Here is a 21,857-nt window from a genome sequence, read left to right on the forward strand (position 1 = left end):
ATGGCTCTTTGGAAGCATCCCAGCAACTAGCAGAGTCAGACCCAATTGCTTCACTTTCCGCAGCTATTATTGTCTGGACAAGAAAAGTGGATGTCCAGATGTCTGAGTGCTACCTTCCATCAAAGAAAGCTTCTCTGTCACTTAATAAACCCTCCTTTCTAAGGCTGCAATGTGGGTTTAAACAGTCTGGAAACATTTTCTACCAAAGTTGAGGTCAAGAAGTGTGTCTTATGCATTGAGCCAAAATGTATCTGGAAGACCAAATTAAACACCCGCAGTCTCTGGCCTGAGCCTCCTGTGTGATGGATAGTTATAGTGTGAGAACCATCTGTGGTTCTTCATAGGTCCATGTTAGCAAGACAGAAGTGTTTGTGAACGCACCCCAAAAGGCATCTGGTGGTAGAGAGGAGGGCCCCTGCTTCAAGAGCGGGAAATGCCACTCTTTGATGTACTTCCTGATGGACGTTGCACACGGGAAGGTGCCTACACATGGACATCTGTCTTCCATCAGCCCCTGGTCCAGTTTTCCTTTGGCTTTCAGGGAGCTGAACTCCTAGGCTACCAGAGCTTCCTGACTATGTGCCCTTTAGATGGCTCCATGCCACCTTGGCTCTAAGAAAGAGGCAGAATGTACCAATATCACTGATCAAATGCTGTGTGTCTTCATTTTAAGTTCAATATTTTAATTTTGAGAAAATATTTTCTCTTTTGCTATTTGACAGATGATTGACTCTGTTGCCAGAATCATGTTACATTTTCCAACAGCATTTTTTAAAAAAACCTCAGCAACAGTCCATTTCGATGTGGTGGGACCTCCCTCTTCAGCCTTGCTGTAGGGAGTATGTGTGAAAACCCCAAAGAGACACATGAAGCTCTCTGCCATCGACCGATCTCTACCTGTTTTATATTTTTTAAAGTTAGGGAAGAAAGGAGGTTAACACCACTGAGCTCCCAAACAGCACACCCCCAAGAGGGACAGACCTACTGTTTTGCCAATGGGGAGACTAAGGTTTGTACAGTTAAGTAATTGGCTTCACATTCAAGATTGCCTGACTCAGAAATCTTGTTCTTTCCATGAAATGATTCTGTCTTCTTCAGAGCAATTCCTGGCATCCAGAGTATACAGCCAGGCAAAAGAAAGGTCTGGGAATCCATCCTCTACCCCAACCCCTTTCCTGGATGAAGTGTACTAAAGTATCAATCCTCTTTCTTTGAAGTAAAAGTTTTCCCATGATGCTGAGTATAACTAAGATATAATAGATTTGAGGCATACAGTAGTCGAGGGATAATTTACATACAATGAAATACACCCCTCCCAACTTTACAATAGCAGGGTTGTTGAAAAATGCTTCACTTGAGTAATGTCCCAATAAAGACAGGAATATTTTTATCACACCGAATGTTCCTTCTTAGCCCTTTTCTTTGTATAACTCAGATCTATCCCTTTTAGTGGGTGTTTTTCACCCAAAAAAATATTCATCTGATGTGCACTAGTGCCACTGAGTACAGAGTAAGGACTTAAATACATGTTGGTGGCCTGTGTGCCATCTGATTAACTATTGTCAACAGGTTTATGAAAGAAAATTCATTACTGCCTGGCCAGAGATCAGCCCTATCTTAGGTGTAGGGTCAGAGGTGACAAAGGAGTGGTTCCTGCCTTCAAGGCCGACAACGGGTTTCCTTTGGGGGTAGGATGACTTCTTTGGAGGTAGTGATTGGGGATGGGTCAGCTTTGTGTCTACCAGCTCAGGAAGATCTGAGAACCCATCGCTATTTCCAGATGACCCTGACTCCAAGGGAGAAGGAGCACCCGGTCATCCCAGGCGGGTCTCACTTAATTTTAATGGCATGGCTCTCCTCCTGTCACGCCAATTTCCCCTCTGCTGAGTGATGAGGGTGTAGACTTCAGATCGCAGGGGGAACATGGCAATCTGAGTGTCCTTTGGCATGCCTGGGAAGCCAACCAGAAACGTTTAAGTGGGGCCGGATCTGTGCTCTGTAATCATTCAGATCACACACTGTTCCGTGGGTCTCCTCTCAGCTGACAGCCTGCTGTGTCTCTGGAAACTGCAGAAGTGTGGAGGCCTCAGTCTTTCCAGGTAGATTCCCCAGAAGGGACAGGAGAGCCAGCAGCACTCACTGATTGGCCAGGCCTCCAGCCAATGGGGAGAGGTTTTTACAGATTGGTAGCCGGGTTTTAAGCAAACCCAGTTTTACCAAGGACTGCCAAGGAAAGGGGCGGATATTGCTGAGGCCCTTCTCATCTTCTTTTATTTTATAAAAGGAGTCACCGTGGGATCCCGTTAATAATATGAGATTCCCTCAAGGGCTCATTCAGTACATCTGAAAGAGGGTTCAATTTGAAGAAACTGATTTATAACAGAATTTCCAGGTATACATCGGTTCCATGAAGCATTGCATTGCTCATTATGGAATTCTCAGATAACAAGCTGGATCTCTTTAGCGTTTAGGGAAATTTCCATACCTTAGAAAGAATGACCTTTTGGAGAATATTGGATCTGATCATTCATTCAACAGTATTTTTCAAGCACGGTGGGCTTGGTGCTCTGGGAAGGCAGGCCCTATCCCACCCAGTCTTTAAAGTTACAGCCAGGAGAATCTGTCCCAGTCAGGAGTTTGGAACTTGAATTTGGAATCAGGTGTCCCCTTTCCGGAAAGCAATGACAACAAAATAGGATCAAAATTTATCTCTTGTCATCAGAGTGTAGTTGTTAATCAAAGTGACCTCACAAAGCTCAAACTTTGCTTTCTTCTATAACAAGTTGAAATGTAAAGCTGGGCTTACTGCCTGAGAACTCTAGAACCCTCTCTCCACCATGTAGACCTGACAATACCCGGGCACTTTGGGGGGTCTCTTCCCTGGGTCCCTTGAGGTCTGCCCCTCCTCGTGGTCACAGCTGGGGCAGCCCACAGCAGTTGGGTGAGGGCAACAGCAGACGAGGGGTACAAGGCCAACAAATCAGCATCTCTCGATTGTTATTTTTTTAGGAAATTCTGATGGTGACTGGGCAGTGGCGACGCTTACCCTTAAGTCACCAAAAGGTATCGTACAGCTTTTTCTAGCTCTTTGTCCAGGTGTTGTCGAATTTAACATTAAATCATAAAGGAACAGAGAGTCCAGGTGTCTATATGTGACCCAGTGCACAATTGTGTTCATCTCTAGTGGTTTCCTGCAAGTCCTTCTAAGTCCCCATGTGTAAGTGTTTGTGTGTGTGCACGTGGGCTGGGGTGTGGGGTGTCTATGCTCAGGGCAACTGTTGGACAGTGGCTTCCTGACATCCCTTGCCTGAAGGAGAAGTCCTCTATCAGAAACCACCCCAGGTAAGACATCTTGGAGATGTGGATTTTTTTTTTTTTAATTTCCTCAGAATTCTACAGAAGCAAAAATGGCAGAATACAGACTATTTTAATGTAGGGGAAATAACATAACTTCTGAGGGGGAGATAAACACAACCAGGTTGTTGCCTAAGAGCTGTTATGGGAGACCTGAGATTTGCACCTGTGTCTTCCTAACTCTAAAGTTAGAAAGGGAACAGCTCTTTTCAGGATGGACCCGAAACGTTCTTCTTCATTCCTTACGCTTTGCTAGATTTGATAGTGGGAAGGAACTACCTGACCCAAGGAGGTAGAGGTAGCATCCTTTAATGACCTTGAACTGACAGAAGTTGAAGACAATGCAGGATTCTAGGCAGGATACAGCTTGGCTGTTTTGTCTACTCAAAAGATCATCTGACTTCCAAGTGGAGACTGGATTAAGGAAAGGTGAACTGGACTTGAGGGCACCAACTGGGGTCTCTGGTAGGTGGGTGGTGACCTGCTCTGGGGTGGTAGCAGATGGAGAGAAGAACGTGGAGTGTTCTGAATGAGTGGATATGATAGGAAGAAAGGACCAAGGGACCCAGGGGTCTCACTTTGCAGCCACAGAAGCACATGCCAGCACACCTATCATTTTACTGCAGTAGAGAAGTCTTGCTGGAGCCGAAGACCCGTGGATGGGGTCTCTAGGTATCCTTCTGAGGGTTAAGGTTCTAGGAGGGGAATTTGACCAGGGTCCCAAAGACTCATAATAAATAAATACATAAATAGATAAAAACTGAGTTGTAGAAGACCAAAAGGTCACTGTAGTCTCACACTGAGGAAGAGAGCTTTAGAGCCACCTGTTTAATGAGAATCCCCTGATCACCCTGTTGTCCCCTTGAAAGAAACAGATTTTTGGGTCTTACATTAGCTAATGACTATTCACATGTCAAAGTCCATTTTTAGAAATGCAAACAATTTGGAACATGACAGACCTGCTAATTTGAGAGGCATAAACTTTTTTTCCTCTCCCCTGTGAAAAACAAAGCCATTAGGATCCCGTGACAGCACTTGGAGGCAGACTGCTTCCCTGTCCTTAGAGCAGATTACTGTCAGATGCTTTTAGAAAATATTTCAGGACAGATCAAAAGCAAGGGTCTGAAAGCCGTTCTCTACCCAAACAGGCTAACCTCACCTGCCCTGCACTTTTACTGCTAAAGGCACTTTTACTTAACTTGCAGTGTCTGGAGAGGAGCAAAGGAGTCCCAGAGATGGCCAGGCCCAAGGGCCTTTGGGGTCACTCTCTTTCTCTCGTGTTGTCTACTCCATCTCTAGACCATGAATGCAGATGAAGTACAACAAGGTTGGGGGGTTTGTGTGGGCCTGCCTCCCACCTTTGGCCACCTCCTTTAAAAGGCGACATAGCCGAGTGTGAGGGCTTAGACTCCCACACATCTGAGTTCCAATCCCAGCCCCAGCATTTGCTGGTCCTGTTATCTTCAGCAAGTTATTTGACCTCTCTGAACCCCTGTTTCATGACCTGAAAAATAAGGACAATCACACCACCTGCCTCCTAGATGGTTGCGAAGGTAACATTTACAACAGGTGGCCCACTCTCTGGGATAGGGTGAGTGGTAAGCGTGTGCACCTTTCTCCTGGTGTTTTGCTATTACTACCATCAAGTGAGCAAGATCCTGTAGCTCCAGAAAAGCCTGCAGTAATCAAAAACGTTAAACAGTTTAACCCAAACACCTTTCATTTCCCAAACACCTTTGACATCAGATCTCTTCCCTCTGAAGGCAAACCAGTTAACCTCTTTATAACCAGTGGCATGGATGTTGCTGGGGATGCCCTTTGAGAACACAGGGCATGGGCTAAGGAGTTGGTAGGAAGGGGGTGTCACCTGGGGAGTTTGGATAAGGAAGGGTGGCAGTGAGGACAAGGTCCCTGAAGATGTAAGACTCATTGACTACTATTTGCTTTGGAAGACAGCCGCTTCTGCCAGGACAGGAAATGGCCAACATCAGGCTGGTGGGACACTGTCGATTTTTCATGACCTGGGGCTTCCCCTGAAAGTTGCCCCCTCATGGTTGCTATTGCTAACCCACCCCTGTCCACCTTGGGAACTCCTGGCACGTTTGTTTAAAACCAACCAAAGAAAGACACCACTTCAAGCCCAGTGGACAATCGTAATCAAGTTGCAGCATGCTGTTGGAAATCTATTTTGAGATGTGCATCTGTACTGTCCAGAGCTATGTTGGAGCCCTGAACTTGGGGGAAACTGCCATCATCACACTGTGATTTTAATTGCTCTGGTTTTGACTGGAACCAGGCCATAAGCTCAAGTCACTCACATGCTCTGAACTTCCATTCCTACTTTTGCTGAAATAGGAGACAATCCGTCTCCACTCTCCATTGGGTTTGAGGGAGCAATGATATAAAGTAATGTAACTAAGGTTTTAGCACGGGACTTGGTATAGAGTAGGTGCTAAATACTGGAAAGAAATCCAGTACTCACTATGTCTCCATTCACCTCTGCTGCAGAGATAATTCTTTACCATTGTGAAGGCGTCTTTTAGAAAGAAATACACTTCACTCAGCTTTCTGCTTCTGCAGGTTAGCACACTGGGACCCGCTGAGATGACTGCAGTTGTCTAAAACCACACAAGAAAATTGCATCTCACAGGACCAGGACTCAGACCTCAAAGAGGGGCTCAAGGACTTGACCCAGTCCCACTAGAGAAACCAGCTACAAATGTAAATCCAGGGTCCAACAATCCTAAGCACCTGGAACTTGGGAATGTGGGGTCCCTGATTTTTTTTTAAACACACTTTCTGAGTGATTCTTATGTACAGTGCAGTGTACACCTACCCTATCCTAAGTGCACAGTTTGCACTACAGCACCAATTTTCCTGCCAGCATTCTGCCCAACATGAGTGTTTTTCATGTTTGCTGAAATAAAATGATCATCCTCGTGATGTTTTGAATTGGGCTGTAGCTAGAAGATGCCAGCATCGGAGGTGGACTCTAGGATTTGATTTTCCTGCTCTGCTACTTATTAGCAACGGCGGGGTGACTTGACAGCGTAATTATTCAACATCTCTGGGCCTCACGTTCCTTCATCTGCCACATGGAAAGAATGAAATTGCCCTACCATCGTTCTTTAAGAGGGTGTAAATGTGATCGTGTAGAGGAAATGGGTACAACAGTGTCTAGCCCACAGTAGGTATTCAACGAATTCTAGTTCTTTCTTCCCTCTAAGAAAATTGATGTAGCCCAGTAAGAAGTGTTAGTCCCAGAAACATTGAAGGCACAAAGCAATAGAAAACGTGTAATTGGGTTATAGTTCCATTGGAGTGCACACAGCCTGCAGATGTCCTGAGAGACTTCCACCTGAAGGCCACCTTAAAACATTACTTGAAATTCTGGCTCTCGCAATTTTCTGATTTGGGTTATTGGTTTGGTAGCAAGCAGTATGATACAGAGCAGGAGGAGCACAGGAGGTGATGAGAGGTGATTTTTTTTAATAAAAATCAAATCCCACCTGCTCTCGAGTTCAGCCCTTTTGAAAAGCACACAGCAAGCACTGGAGTTTGGATGAGCTTCCTTGGGATCACAGGACATGAAAGGAACCAGTGGAGAGGGTTCTCTGATTTTCAGAAAAAGCCATTGCATCAGAGTTGCAATAAACACTTTATTAGTTTGAAAGTAGGTTCCTCTGTGCATAAGCCAACTGGATGCTTCCTTCCAAAGCCACCTTGCATGATGCCCACAGCACACAGTAGGCATGCAACATGCATTGGGTCAATAAATTATGAAATTAAGCTGGGCCTAGAATCTGAAGGAAGTGTTGTCTTTTCTAAAGGACTTGGAAACAGAAAATCAGCCAGATGGAAGTCTGGAGACCTATATTCTAGACCCAGTGGTGTTTCTAGCCAGTAAGATATCTTTGAACTTGTTGTATAGTAGGCTGTTAAGTGTATGAATTAGAAAGCTTGAGATTATTGATCTTGTTGGCTTCCCCTGTCTCTATACAGATCCCAGGCTTTGCTCTGATTGGCTTGCTTCATCCTGCACTTACCCCCCAAAAAGTCATTGTGGTGAGAGCAATAAGATGGACTATGTTGGGGAATAGCATGGTGTGGGGGAGTGGAGAGGTATGTCACCCCATGGGTTAAGAACAGGGGAGAGCTGGCTCCCACCTGAAAACTGAGGGCTCTTCCTTCCTAGAAGTAGGGTGAGTGAACAATTGGTACTTGTATCAATTGTCCATGGCCACATCACACTGTGTAACAACGGACAGCAAATCTCGTGGCTTATTGGTTTTTGAGCTCAGCATTTATTTAGATCAGGAGTCAGTGATTTGCACTGATGTGGGAGGTTCTTTTAGTCTCAGCTGAGTTCACCCATCTGTCTGGGAGTTGGCTGGATAAGGGACGATCTGGGCTGGTTTTAGCTGGAATGACTTATGTGGCTCTGCCCCTGCTCAGGGAGGGTGGCCCGGACACATTCTCATGATGGTGGCCAAGGTGCAAGAGGGCAGCCAAAGCCCACCAAGCGCTTCTTCAGACCTCTGTCTGCATCGTGTCTGCTCACATCGGCAGTCATGTGGATCGACTCAGAGTCCAGCAGTGAGCCTCTTCTCTTTCCCTGGAGGAGTTTCAAAGTCATGTGGAAAAGAGTGTGGATACAGCAAAGGACCAATAAATTGATTCATGCATTAATCCAACATCCCAAATCCCATAATTACCTACTTTGAGATGATTGCAGGGAAATATAGTAAAGTGAAAGTTGGCAAATGGGACTAAGGATCCTTACCTTCAATTTTCTTCATTTTTAAAACCACCAGTTGTACGAAATTTCACCAGCATGGAGGCTCATCAGAAGACAAACCACACAATGGGTTTCTGAAAAGAAGTGGCTCCATCTCTGGAGCAGCAATGCAGGACACATGGAAAGGCAGAGAGTGAACACATGGTTTCCCTCCAGGAACTCTGTAGTCAGCCATGGCTGGAGCATAAGCCTGTCCACCTTTGTTGGACAGCCATTCTGAAAATGGCGGCCGCAGACCTGGTCTGCCTAAGTGAAGACGCAGAGGGCCCAAGGTTTCAGAGGGTTGTCAGCAGCAGGAGACTCACAAAGGGCTCCCAGCAGCCACAACACAAGCGGCTTTGGTGCAAAGCCCAATTCAGGCAATTTCAGAATCTTCCCACCAAAGGCAGTGAGACGTCCCATCAGGAGCACTCAGGGTTAACATAAAGAAGGGGCCAGGCTTCTGGACACCCCTTTCTGGTTTTCTCTTTGAGTGATGAGCCTCAGGAAAGATTTGGTGTCCTGTTGGGAGAGGTGAGGCCTTGGGCTTCATTAGGACTGGTCCAAATGCAATTCTCTCTACCTGCGCTCTGCAGCAAGGACCCGGACCAGGGGAAATGGGGCTAATTTGCCAAAAAGACACATCTTCCCACCTCCTCCCTGGTCCTCTCCTGCTTAGGGAGTTCAACTCTTTCCTGCCTTTCTTGTTTCTGCCTGCTGAGATAGCCTCAGGATCCGGCACAGCTTTACAGCATGTATTTCAAAAGAAAAGACAAATGCCTGGATATTTTATTAATATCAGGAGCTGTCCCCCTTTCACTTTTTAATTTAGCTTGTGAGGGAGGTTAAAAAAAAAGGCAGAGACCCCAGAAACTGTTTCTATATAAGTTAAAGCAAATATCGCCTGACATTAGCAAAAAGCCCCCCACAAATGTTGTAGCTTAAGATAAAGACATGTGTTTCTCAGGTGATCGTCCCCACTGGAGTGGTCCAGGTTGGTGGGGCATCTCCACTCCAAGTGGTCACTCAAGGATCCAGGCTCCTCCAGCCTTGTTGGTCTCTTCTCCCCTTCCCCACCAGCATTGTTATAGGTATTTGTTGTCATAATATCATTCTAGCCTGGGAAGGGGCAGAGAGGACACCCAGGACTGCAGTTTTCTTTAAAGCAAAGTAATTTGATGTGGAGATTGGGTACATCATTTTTGCTACCATTCCATTGGTGAGAGATCAGGCACACCGGTCAGATTTGGCATCTAAGAAGGCTGGAAAATCTCGTTTGAAGCTGGATGAACATGTACTCAAGGGGAAAAAAAAGGTTGAAAAGATCTGATCCAGCAGATAAGCATGGCAGATAAGAAGCCATCTACAGTATCTCTAAGATGGGGTTATATACTTGAGGAGTCCTAATTTGTACCATGTATAATATGCTGAGATTTTACATGCCTTGTCTCATTTACTTCTCTGCTGCACTCTGCAAAGTAGATTTTGTTATCCTCATTTTAAATTCCTTTTATTTTCTAACAATGACAGCAGTAGCAGCCGCAATGTATTGAATACTTACTTTGAGGCAATGACCTTGGTGCAGAGCACTCTACATGGTTCACTCCAATACCGGAAACTCCCCCATTGCATAAGTCATGTTATTTTATTTTTGATTTTATAGGTGAAGCTTGGAGAGCTTAGGTAATTTGCTCAAGGTCTCAAGCCTATAAGTGGAAGAGGTGGGATTTAAACCCATTTCCATCTTCAATTAAGTTCAGCATTCTTTCCTTCATATTGTAAAGGAAGATTTTACAGTCACCAAAAGCAGATGTGCGTATGTCCAATGTGCATTGGCGCACTGAATCCTTCTAACTCTCAGCCTCATTAATTCCTCTTTCCAGCATTTTCAGATCTCACTGCCAAAGTCTTGCTTTTCAAGACCTGGGGCTCAATTATGGCTTCCAGGAGCCTAGCAGGGGATGTGAAACCAACACTTTGGCTCTTGGTTACCATCAGATGTGATTGCTGCTCTCTGCATGGTGGGGTGGGAATAGTGGAAGCACCAGGAGAACAAGTATTGGTGAACATCTGAGGGTCATGGAGAGAAATAGTGCACAGAGCCCTGGCAACTACACCCACCCCATTGACACAGGAGGTTAAGTGGGAAGACACGTGGAAGGATCCTAAAGAGTGTCCAGCCCCGGGGGAGGACCCCAGTCTCCTCCTGGTTCTAGGAGAAGCATGTGGCTCCTTATGTAACCCAGCTCTGGGATGGGAGGCCACCTCCTTTGGTGACTGGCCTTCAGTTCAGCCAATGCCAGTGCACCTCAAAGGTTCCAGGACCCATGCCTCCCGTAATGGAGGAGCCCACTGAATGTTGAGAGTCTCATGTCACCTCCAGCTCTGGGCTCCTGAACCACCTTCATGAAGACAAGGAAAAACATATGTGTGTAGTGGGGGATTGGGATGTCATGAAACCTCTGGCCTTGACTGTTGGTGTTTTCTCTTGAGCACACGGTAGTTACCTGTGTACTTTGCTTTCTGATGTTTTGAGAGAAAGGATCAAGAAGAGTGTTTTCCCTGTGTAATCCTCACTTCTATAGTTTTGAAGGGGTATTCTCCTTCAGCCCCTTGTCACAGAACAGTGTTCATCTTCTACCATGCAGGTGGCCATAAAGTTAAGAAGTAGAGCTTCGTATCCTGGGTCAGAGCCCAGATCCACTTGGACAAGTCACCAAAACTTCTCTGACTCTCAGTTCCCCCAATTATAAAATGAGACCAATAATAGCATCCTCCCCCATTAGGGTGCTGAGAATATTTGGAGGGGGAAACACGGAAACTCCCTAGCGGGGTGCCTGGCCTAGAGCTCATGAGGAATGGTGAAGACTTGGGGTGGGACTTCACTTAGCAGGTGAGTTCCATTACCTGAGACCCAAGAATACCACCGGGTTAGCATGAGCTGCAGGAACCTCCTTGAGATATCTTTGGCCCAAGGAAAGATGGTAGGTGGGAGGCCACCTGCGGAGCCCTCACATGTGCAGCTCGTCTGGGAGACTGGTTATTACCTCCACGCTCCCTCTCTGCATGGAAGCGAGGCTGTGTCCCGCCCTGCACCTGTACTGGTGTCTGCTGCTAATTAAGAGGGAGACAGATGGAGGAAGGGTACGGTTTAATTTTACAGCCCCAGTTCCTTCAAGGCAATTAGACTCATTGGAAGAAAAGCACCTTTTTCTTTCTTTCTCCCTCTTTTTTAAATGAAGAAAAATCAAACAGGAGACGGCCAGTGTTCTTGAGAGGCCAACGCATCTGTTTCCTGGTCTGCCAGTCAGCCATCTGCCCACAGGTACCAGGACCGATTAGGTTAGTGCATTTATTAATGGGGCTTACAAGAGTGTTCAATGAATCTGTTATTTCTTTCACAAGGAGTTCTTTTCATATACTAAGACAGAGGCCATGCTGCACAAAGCAGAGGGTGGCCAGGTAAGCATTTCTTCCCTTTTGTCTTGCTCCAAATCAGAGGAAACCAGAAACACTATGAGAAGGAGATTTCATGAAAACTGCATTTCCACCACCTCATCTCCAGCCACCTCCTTGTTGCTGAAATAATTTTGAAAGTCTGTCTTTGGTGAGCTGTTTCAGTGCCCCAGGCACCCAATCTGTGCCTCACCTCTCTGAAAACACTCGAGTCCTATAGAGGGAGATGGTCAGACAAATAAATAGGTGTGAGTAATATAATCTTGTCCTGTGGACATTTGATGATTGAAAGCTAGCCTTGCTTTTTTCCCCCTCTAAACAGATATCCTTTCAATTTCTCAGAACTACCATGCTCCTTCCCATCCCAGGGGTTTTGCTATTGGCATGTGTCAGTCATCTACTGCTGCATAACAAATGATTCCAATCCTTAATGGCTTAGTTTTCTGACTCTTTATTGGGATCATGATTAAGGATCAGCTGGGTAGTTCTGATTTGTTCTAGACTTATTGTGGCTCTCTATATTTGGGGTTAGCAAGCAGATTGGCTGATGGCTATATGGTCCAGGATGGCCAGGACATCTGGCATTTAGCAGGCTGTTGCCTGTGGTGAACATGAGTAACTGGTCTGTGGGTTTCTTAGCCCCCAGGGTGCTGGCCTGGGCTTCCTTCTCCACATAGGGGTGTGGGTTCAGTCCCAGTACCAAAAAAACATAATAGGAAGTCCCTTGAGGACTTAGCAGTTGTACTCCAGAGACAAGGAGGGACAACTGCTCCCAAGTTTCTGGCTTGAGTGTCTAGGTGGTGGGTGGTCCCATGTGAAAGAAAAGGAGGAACCCAAAGAAGAAGAAATATGCATCATGTTGATGTGGTGGTCTCCTTGAGACAGAGATGCCAGTCAATTTTTCCCCCACATTTTTTTCTGGGTGCATTATAGTTGTGCATAATGGTGGGATTTATTGTTACGTATTCAGACATGCATACAATATAACAATACAAGGTGAGATGCCAGTCAGTCTTCCCAGGAGGTGACTGCATAGATGAATGTGGAAATCTAAGAGAACTCTTCGGGCATTGTTCTGTTGAAGGCATGTGGCATTCAGGAAAGCAGGAAGATGGGCTTCTAGCCCAGATCCTGTGTTAACTTGTGCCATCCTGAGGGTTTCTAACATTCAGGAATTTGTGCTTCTCACATTTTTAGTTGCAGACTCTAAGATTCCTTTTGATTTGTGCATATTTTACCTTCAAATAGCTCTAGAATTCGGGGAAAGGGGACTTTTCTCTTCAAAGACTATTAAGGCTATTTGCATAACAAGTAAACCCACCTACAACTGTAGTAAGCCTGAAGTTGACAGGCACTTCCTGGGGTGTTGTGCTGAGGAGTGTAAGCAGACTTAGTCTTACCAGGAAAGAGCTCTCTGTGATCAATGAGTGATGTCTGCCCCATCACAGAGGTAGCAAGTGAGGGACTTGGGGGATTTAAGCTTCCCCTCTGTGTTCTTTCAAAAGCATCAAATGATGTTTATCGGACTTGGTTTCTACCCTGACACGTACTAGCCACAGGTAACCTTAGTGAAGTCCCTCACGTGCCTGAGCTTGACACTTCCCTCACTTATCAAGCAGGGGGAATAATCCCCATCTTTTCTAATTTTCTCATTGAATGGACCAAATGAAAAAAAATATGGAACTGGTATGATCTCCATTAATTGATATGAAGTCACACCTGCGATACCATGGGGCATTGAACATGTCAATGAAGGAGCCCAAACAGTTCTGGCTTCCAGAGAGAGATAATTCGAAAAGTTTACTGTTCATAAATTAATTTTAAAAAGTAGAGAATCTTATGATGTAAAAAAATTACAAGAAGGGCTGGGGTTGTGGCTCAGTGGTAGAGTGCTTTCCTCACATGTGTGAGGCCCTGGGTTCGATCCTCAGCAACACATAAAAAAAATAAGTAGATAAAATAAAGATATAAAAAAATTACAAGAGAAAATAAAACAAAAGGGGGGTGGTCTCATAACATCATCAAATAAATAAGGAAAGAAAGAAAAAGAAATAAGGAAGGAGGGGTCAATCTGTGCAGGAGTGTGGTGAAATCGGGTGGAAATAAGCACAGCTCTTGTAGAGTAGTTGGCAACATGGTCAAGAGTCTTGAGTTTGCACTCTCTGACCAACTTGCTTCCACTTGGGTAATCCAGATTAGGGGTCAGCCAACTCTTTCTTAAAGTGCTGGATAGTAAGTATTTCAAGGTCTCCAGGCCATGTCTGCCACAAGTCCTCAGTGCTACCCCAGCGATAGCAGAATAGAAGCAGCCGTCCACAGCACAGATGTGAACAGGTGTGGCCTTGTTCCCAGTGAGACCTCATTTATGTGAACAAGTGGTCATTGGATTTGTTGGCATCCAGTGGGGTCACGGTTTGCCCATCTTTGATGTAAATTAAGAAAATATTTTTAGAATTATTCTAAATTTAAAAATACTCAATATAAAGAGAGGTTTAGGCCCAAAGGGTCTCATCCCAGCCTTACTTGTAATAGAGAATTACTGGTGAAGCTTCAATGTCCATCAGCAGGGGCATTGGCTGATTTTCATAGTTCCATTTGAAATCACGCAGCCTTCAAATGCTGCTCATTGCTGTGACGGGAGGGAGAAGCACCTGCTAGGATGGTGCAGGGGGACCTGAAGCGGTCGTGGTGATGACAAGATGATAATGGTGGTGGCTCATATCTAAGTGCCTACACATGTCAAAGCACTGAACCCTCCAAATAAATACTTCCTCAGTCTTACCACTTTCCTCGCGCAGAAGCTGATGGTAATAGAAGTTGACTTAGCCAAAGTGACACTGCCTTATTGGTGGCAGAGCTGGGATTTGGCTACAAGTCAGCTTAATGCTAATAGCAACCAAACCAACCACATATAATCCCAAATTATATTATAATATATAATTATAAACTCCATTGATTAAAACCACTGGAAGAGGACACAGCCCATGGTGGATTGGGGCTATCCTGAGCAGTAGATGATGGACAGGAATATTTCTCAGCATGTTCCATATTTTTCTTAACGAGAATGTATCGTTTTAACAATAAAGAAATGATGCTGGGATGTCATAGGGAAGCCAAAAATGGCGGAAGGCCAGGTGGGACTGTGGGAGGAGGAGCGTTGGTTTGGGAGGCTCTAGAGAGCCCCCCGGGCACGTCTTTGACCCTTGGTCCTGCTCTTGTTTGTGACGTGGACAGTCACTCTGTCTTGTTCCAGGTGCAGCTTCTATGGTGTCTCTCTGTGCTGGTCCGTTCTCAGGCCTTTCCCGGGTTGACCTGCTAATGATCCCTAACTGTCTCTCTCCTCTCTCTCCCTCTTCCTGCCCTCTCGTCCACCCATCCCACTGTACAGCTGACAAGGTCAATGACGACTTCTACTCCAAGCGACGGCACCTGGCCGAGCTGGCCGCCAAGGGGAACTTACCTCTGCACCCCGTCCGAGTGGAGGATGAGCCCCGGGCCTTCAGCCCTGAGCACGGTCCCGCCAAGCAGAACGGACAGAAGTCCCGAGCCAACAAGATGCCCCCCCACCCCCTGGCCTACAACTCCACCACCAACTTTAAGGGCTGGGAGCCCAGCGAGCAGTCTCTCCGGCGGCAGGCTTACAGCAACAAGGGGAAGCTGGGCATGGCCGAGACAGGGTCCAGCGACCCCCTGGGAACTCGCACGCAGCACTACCCACCCACACAGCCATACTTCATCACCAACAGCAAAACGGAGGTGACTGTCTGAGCTGTCACTGCAGGGAGCACCCTGGAGACCACACTCAACTGAGAGAGGCAAAAAATCACCCTGGCCCATGCCCTCCCCTTCCTCCCCACAAGCACCCACACACTCACCTTCTGCAGGAACCAGGGACGGACCTCCTGGGGACACAGATCACGCTTTTCCTGGGTCATGCCTACACACGTGCCGGCGGGCAGCTGAGGAAGACAGAAGCATGGACACCCAGCAGCACAGCAAGGAGAAACTGAGGCCCACTCTCAGCTTCGCACCAAGGTGGCCAACTCACGTGCCCACACTGAGGGGCTGATTTTTCTTTCCCTCCTAACTTGAAACTGAAATCCATGATGAAGAAATCATATAAGTAGCACAATTTAGAGAAATTGTCCATTTGAGCACACACATATACCATTAGCCACCTGCCGTCTGTTTCCAGGTAAAGGGGGTAGGTAAAGGAAAAATGAGGGTGAGCATCGGAGAAGAGTGCACTTCAGAAGAGGAGTTATTCCGGGAGGAACTTGCCCACGTTAGGAGCATTTTCTAATCCCAAGAGGTGAGGGGTCACAAAGTGGTGATGGATGTGAGACCCTATCTGGACCCCCATCATTATGTTGATAGGACTTTTCATATCATTGATGTCAAAAGCAAAAAAATAACAACACACTCAAACTCACAAAAAACAAAAACAAACAAACAAAAAAAACAAATAGACCCTGAACCCCCCCCCTGCAGTGATGGGAGGGAAAGAACCTTTTGGAGAGCTCCCATAAAGACCGTGACCATGGAAATGGGAGGGCAGGCAGAGGGTCCAGAGGGTCCAGAGGGTACTGCATAACAACTTTTTTAAAAAAGACAGATCAAATGCAAGCCCACTACAAAACAGAACACGATATCCATTTTTGTCCCCCATCTTCAAGACTTAAGAAGTCGGTAATGACATCAGCAGCAACATCAAAACATCCACAGTGGGGAAAGTCTATTGGAGGTGAGATGAGCACCCAGAAGCTTCCGATTTCCGGTGTTTCTCCCTCACTTCCAAGACCTGAAACAGCCACAGAAACAAATCCTCTATTAACTGCCTGTCCCGAACCTTCTTCCCCTTCAGAGTGTTGCCGCCACCGCTGCGAAACTTCAACTGCTTTGGACTGAAACGTCATAAGCGTGGGGTGCCTTCAATGTGTTGCTGTTGTTCAATGACAGTCTTGTTTCCCAAGTGCAACCTGTGTTCTTTCAGCCCCCCTCCCTCCTGTTTTTCTGCAGTAGTAGAAGATGTTTCCATCCTTCCTTTGTAGGTGAGCCCAACCCATAACACCCATCAAGGGGGCTGCTGCAATGTCAGGGGTACCTAAGGACACTCCCAAACTCCTATGGTCCCTCCAAATTGCCTGCCCATGTACTTCAGCACCTTGAGTCCCTCACCCAGAATTCCCTGGTTCAGATCGGTTCTCATAGCCAAGAGAGCCCTTGGGTGTCCCAACAGTTTTCCTAACAGTTTTATTTATCTTGTGGAAGTCCAAAGAGGTGCATGGAGGGAGAAGAGAGTTTCATATTAAATGAAAGGTTTTCCACCAGCCCCTAAAGATCTTAGCAGATTAATTAACAAGCGCCTCCAAAAACCCCACGAGATCTTCTCAGAGGAGAATCAGCATTTCCTGCCATGATCTGCCTCCCGGGTCTCTCCGCCCTGGCGTCATGGAATCAGCACAACCGACATTGATTCTCCTCGCTCCCAGCAGATATTAGGACACCGATAATGTTTTTGATCTCTCTCGTTCTTAGTCCTGCATGGAAACATGGGGAATTGAGGCTAGGTCAAGCTTTGTAAGCTTTTTGAAATGGAAAAACCTGTGCCTATTTTTAAAAATGAAATCTTGCAAAGAGCCCACTGTCTGAGACTCCCGTGTACAAAGAGGCGCAGTGCAGGAGGTGACAGAGTCAGAGCCCCTCCATGCCGACATTCCAGCACTCTCCAGGGTGCAGTGAACCCGCTGGGCATGGTCACTATTTTTTTTTTTTTTTACACTTTGGTCAGCTATGTACCTGCAACAACCCGTTGGCAACTCTGCACACCACAAACACAATATCTGTCTCTAAATTGATTCAATTTTAATTACATGTCCTTTTTAAAAGGACAGTTTCCTGGCTTTATCACAAATAGAAAACTGGCACCAATTGCCACAAATAGGAAGTAAGCATTAAAATAAATGCACAGGAAAGAATGCAGTGTTGATTAAATCCTAGCTAAATGCTGGTTCAAACCCCAGAGCCTGGTGCAGCCTCTCTCTCTCTCTCTCTGATAAAGAGATGAGGAGACATTCGGGTTGTTTTATATACCGGCCCCTGCCGGAGGCTTTCTGTGGATTAATCAGATGGGCTGAAAGGTGAAGGAAAAGGAAATTCTTCCCTATGTGAGTCCATGGCAGATAGTGCTGTGTCCATCCGTGGGCTGCCCACAGTCACTTTGCCTGTTCTGGTGGGACACTGCCCACACTTCAGGAAATGCTGGGCTGGCTTTTCCTTGAGGTTCCCACCATCTCAGAAGTTCTGTGATTCTTGTCTCCCTTCCGGCTGGCCTTTGCTCTTTGCCCTCGACCTTATCCCAGTGGTGATCATGTTCCTTTCTGGACTCCTGAACCAAGAGCATCTTATTTTTCTTTTACGCTCTGAAAATGGAGTAAACTTCATCCAGTGAACTTGGCTCCTTGGGGTCCACAGTTGTAATTTAGGCAGCAAAGAGCAGCCTGGCCAGTCAGATGTGGCTGTGTGGAAAGCTCAAGAAGGACAGGTGCTTCCCAAGCAGTACTGTCCAAGAAGGACGCCCAGGAGGCACTTGTGTCCCATCGCCTTGCAGGTGGCCTTGGGGGATGAATGGAGGAAAGTTTGCACAGGGAAGGTCTGTTCATTCTTTGGCTTCCTCTTGGATGTGGGGAGACAGACCTCATGATACCGAGAGAGAGAGGGTGACCCATGGAACTCTCTCTGACAGCCATGTACCAAGTCAAGGATCCTATAGCTAAGGCGGGGAGAGGCCTAAAAGAGGAAAACCAGATCAAAAGAGAGGATCTCCTCATCCCATGCCCTGCCACTAACCTCTCCTTCCTTTCAGCTGTCCCCAATTCCCAACCCAACGGGACCAGAGTCTGGCTTCCCTTTGCCTTCCCAGAGCGTCTCAGTGTCCATTCGCCTTGGGCTCCGCCTGGCATCCCCATCTAACACCCCCCCCCCGGTTTTTTGTGTAAATGGAGCATATTTTATGTGCAAATATTTTAGTAACCGTATGTTCTGCAAGTAAACCTGTGTTAATACTTGTCACAACTGCAGAGTTTATGATACCAATAATACTTCCTACAATGAAGAAAAAAGAACATTTGTTTGTTTTCTAAGAATGTTTATTTGTAAACATATGTATTCACTATATTAATATGAATTTCTTACCTGGCAATAAAACTGATTATATGTGATGCTGTTGGGGTTGCCACGTATCTTTCTAGGTCCCTACATCTTAATCTGAGTTTATACCAGGAAATATCAGTACTCGCATACACGGCTAGGTCTTACTACTCAGAATGTATGGGGACTGCTGCTCGTAAAGGGAATCTCTAGTTAACAGTACTCATACAAATTTCCCAGGAGGCTGATGTTTTTTTTGGTAAGTGTGTCTTAGTTCACTTTCTTGCCTTAAAAATATATATTTCACTGCTGGGTTTCCTTGTCATTCCTAAGTGAATCTTCATGGCCAAGAATCTTGCTGAGTTTGGGACTTTTGTTTTTACAGGAATGTAGAAGATACAAATATTAAAAGGAAAGGAAATTGGGTTCTCCTATTTATTGAACTTGGAAATTTCAGGTAGAAATAGCTGTCAGAATATAGTTCCCCAGAGAGAGGCTCTGAAAGCAGGATCGGAGTGCAAGTCTTTTATTTAACAAGGGAAAGGAATGCTGGGAGGGGTTGGGGAGAGGCAAAAAAGAAGGAGAGCAGTCAACAGAGGGTACCTTTTTAGGTCAGCTATCACTGTGGGTGGCTGGGGTTTAATGCTGCAGGAAACTTTGCAAGAGGACATTCATCACATGGTCTGAATTATCCTGCCCAAGTGTGATGGAGTTTCCAGGGACCGTTAATATGCATGCATTCCTAGACCCTCAAGGGCAAGGTCAGAGATATTGTCTCAGTGCTAGGATGCCCAGGATGCTCTCTTCCAGCCCTCCAGAGCTGTTCAGGGTGGAGTCACTAACCAGGACACGTGGCCCTACAGAGGCAGATGTAAGATAGAGAATTACACCTTTGTGTGTGTGGTGGGGGCCACATGGCTCCTCTAATGAAGTCACCCAGTTGCTTACGCTCCTAAGCAGCAATGACAATCGTGGGAAGCATATCTGCAGGACCAAACATTGCTAGAGAGAGTCGACATTGAATCCTCACCACGTGAGAAGGTAGGTACTGAGATGCTTTGGAGATGCTGTTTAGAGATCTATTTAAAATTTGAGTAATTCATTCAAATGGACTCAACCTGTAAGTGGTGGAACTGGGATTCGAACTCCTGAGCTTACTCTGTAACTGCTCTGCCCGTGGTGGTGGTTCTCACTTAAATGAGCACATGGGCCAGCGTGGAAGCTTGATGAACATGCTGACCCCTGAGCTCCCCTACAGAGATTCAGATGGCGCATGTCTAAACTGGGCCCCCAAATCCAGAGTTGGCAACACTCTCCCTGCCATTGCATGCAGTGGCTCTGTGCCCTGCCCTGAGACACATTGTTCGAGCTGCATGGCTTCAACCCCTGTAGGCTCATCCCGAGGATCTTGGATGCAAAAGGAGTGCTACAGTGAGGTGCCACAGCGGGGGACCCTCACCCTTTGGCTTCATGTTCAATGTCGAAAAGTTATGTCCTATAGTGACCAGAAGAACTGACCCTGGAAGACCTGGAGGGTGGACTTGATTCCTACACCCAGGTGCCATGTCCCTGGGGGTCTAAAACTAGCCTTGTTTGCGATTCTGTGTCATCATCCCAGAAGGAGGAGGTTGGGGCTGATAACCTCCTATCCTGCTCTCTCCCCTAAGCAAGCCACCCCTTCCTCACGGCCATGGCAGTAGCATAGCTGGTCAGGATATGGTCTTCTAGGTTTTCCCTCGGGTGTGCTCCTAGGTAACCTGGCTTTTATGCACTTAATAATGATCATCGTAGAGATGGTCTCCATGTTTTGAACACTTGCTGGATTCCTGGCTTTATACTGAGGGCTTTTGGTTGTTCCAGCAGCCAGCCAGAGACTCGTAGGGAAGTCCTTTATTTGTGCCCATTACACCTTTAGGGACCTGGTAAAACCCATGGGTCTCAGAATAATGATCCCCAATGCATAAACTACAATACACAGAATTACAAAAGAAACTCATTATCTTGAAATAGAGTCATGAAAACCTTTTAAAAACCCACAATTGTGGCATCGTAATATATGCGCTCTTTTAGCAAATGCATGAAGTAACAAGCTGTAATGTCCAGTTTCAAAGTAAGGACATCACAAACAGTTCTTCCAGCCATCTGCTGCAACTGCAATTTGATATAACTATACCCGTGATTCCACCGGTGACAAAGTCCCAAGTCAGCGCTAATATCATTGTGGTCTGTTGTCTACAAGTTTAATTGAGGAACATGCTAAATTTCGATGAGTCTTGGGAAAATGAAGATTTCCCTTCTCTAAGTTCCAAACCCACTGAATTCTACCCATCGATCAAGCTTAAGCACCCTTGGGCCAGGGGACTTGAACTACTTATGTTATTCTCTCATGATTCTATGTTCTTGTCTTTAAAACATAAATGATGGTAATATAACAGAATTATCTCTATTATTGGATATTGTGAGAGGTTAAATACTAGACAAAGAATTCTTAGTTCAGCTGGGTACCATGACACATGCCTGTAATCCCAGTGATTCAGGAGGTTGAGGCAGGAAGATCCCAAGTTCAAGGCCAAGCCTCAGCAACTTAGTGAGGCTCTAAGCAAATTAGTCAGATCCTGCCTCAAATATTAAAAATATTAAAAGGGCTAAGGATGTGGCTCAGTGGTAAAGCATCTTTGGGTTGAATCTCCTGTATAAAAGAGAGAGAAAGAGGGGGAGAGAGAGAAAGAGAGAGAGAGAGAGAGAGAGAGAGAGAGAGAGAGGGAGAGAGAGAGAGAGAGAGAGAGAGAGAAATATCAGTTCAATGCTTAATACTAGTGAATACTTAGGTGTTCATTTTTGTTATCATAATTATTATTTTATGGGATCCTGTGAAATTGTATTTTTACTATCCCCCACTCACAGAAAAAGAAACTAAGGATCAGAGAGGTTAAACTTACACAAAGTAACACAGCAGGTCAGTGGCAGAACCGTTGGAAGCCCAGTTCTTTCTGATTGATAGCTTGCTGTGTCATTTTTTGCAAAGCTATGAATGATATTAAATGTCCTCATTACTCCCTGGAAGGAGGCCAGCCAGACATTGGAACAGAGAGCAATGGATTTTCCCAGGTCTTCACCCATC

General features: G+C 45.9%; 1 protein-coding gene across 1 annotated transcript in view; it reads left to right on the top strand.

Moving 5' to 3' along the window:
- Shisa9 (shisa family member 9) overlaps nt 1-18,807 on the top strand; it is a 246,088-nt gene extending 227,281 nt beyond the window's left edge. Inside the window, exons 5-6 of the mRNA XM_048790065.1 lie at nt 3,010-3,063; nt 14,976-18,807. Coding sequence (XP_048646022.1) covers nt 3,010-3,063; nt 14,976-15,355 — 434 coding nt within the window. The 3' untranslated portion in view covers nt 15,356-18,807. The remainder of the gene's footprint in view (nt 1-3,009; nt 3,064-14,975) is intronic.
- The last annotated feature ends 3,050 nt before the right edge of the window (nt 18,808-21,857 follow it).

Source organism: Marmota marmota, unplaced genomic scaffold (assembly GCF_001458135.2).
Source record: "Marmota marmota marmota unplaced genomic scaffold, marMar, whole genome shotgun sequence".
Classification (NCBI taxonomy): Eukaryota; Metazoa; Chordata; class Mammalia; order Rodentia; family Sciuridae; genus Marmota; species Marmota marmota.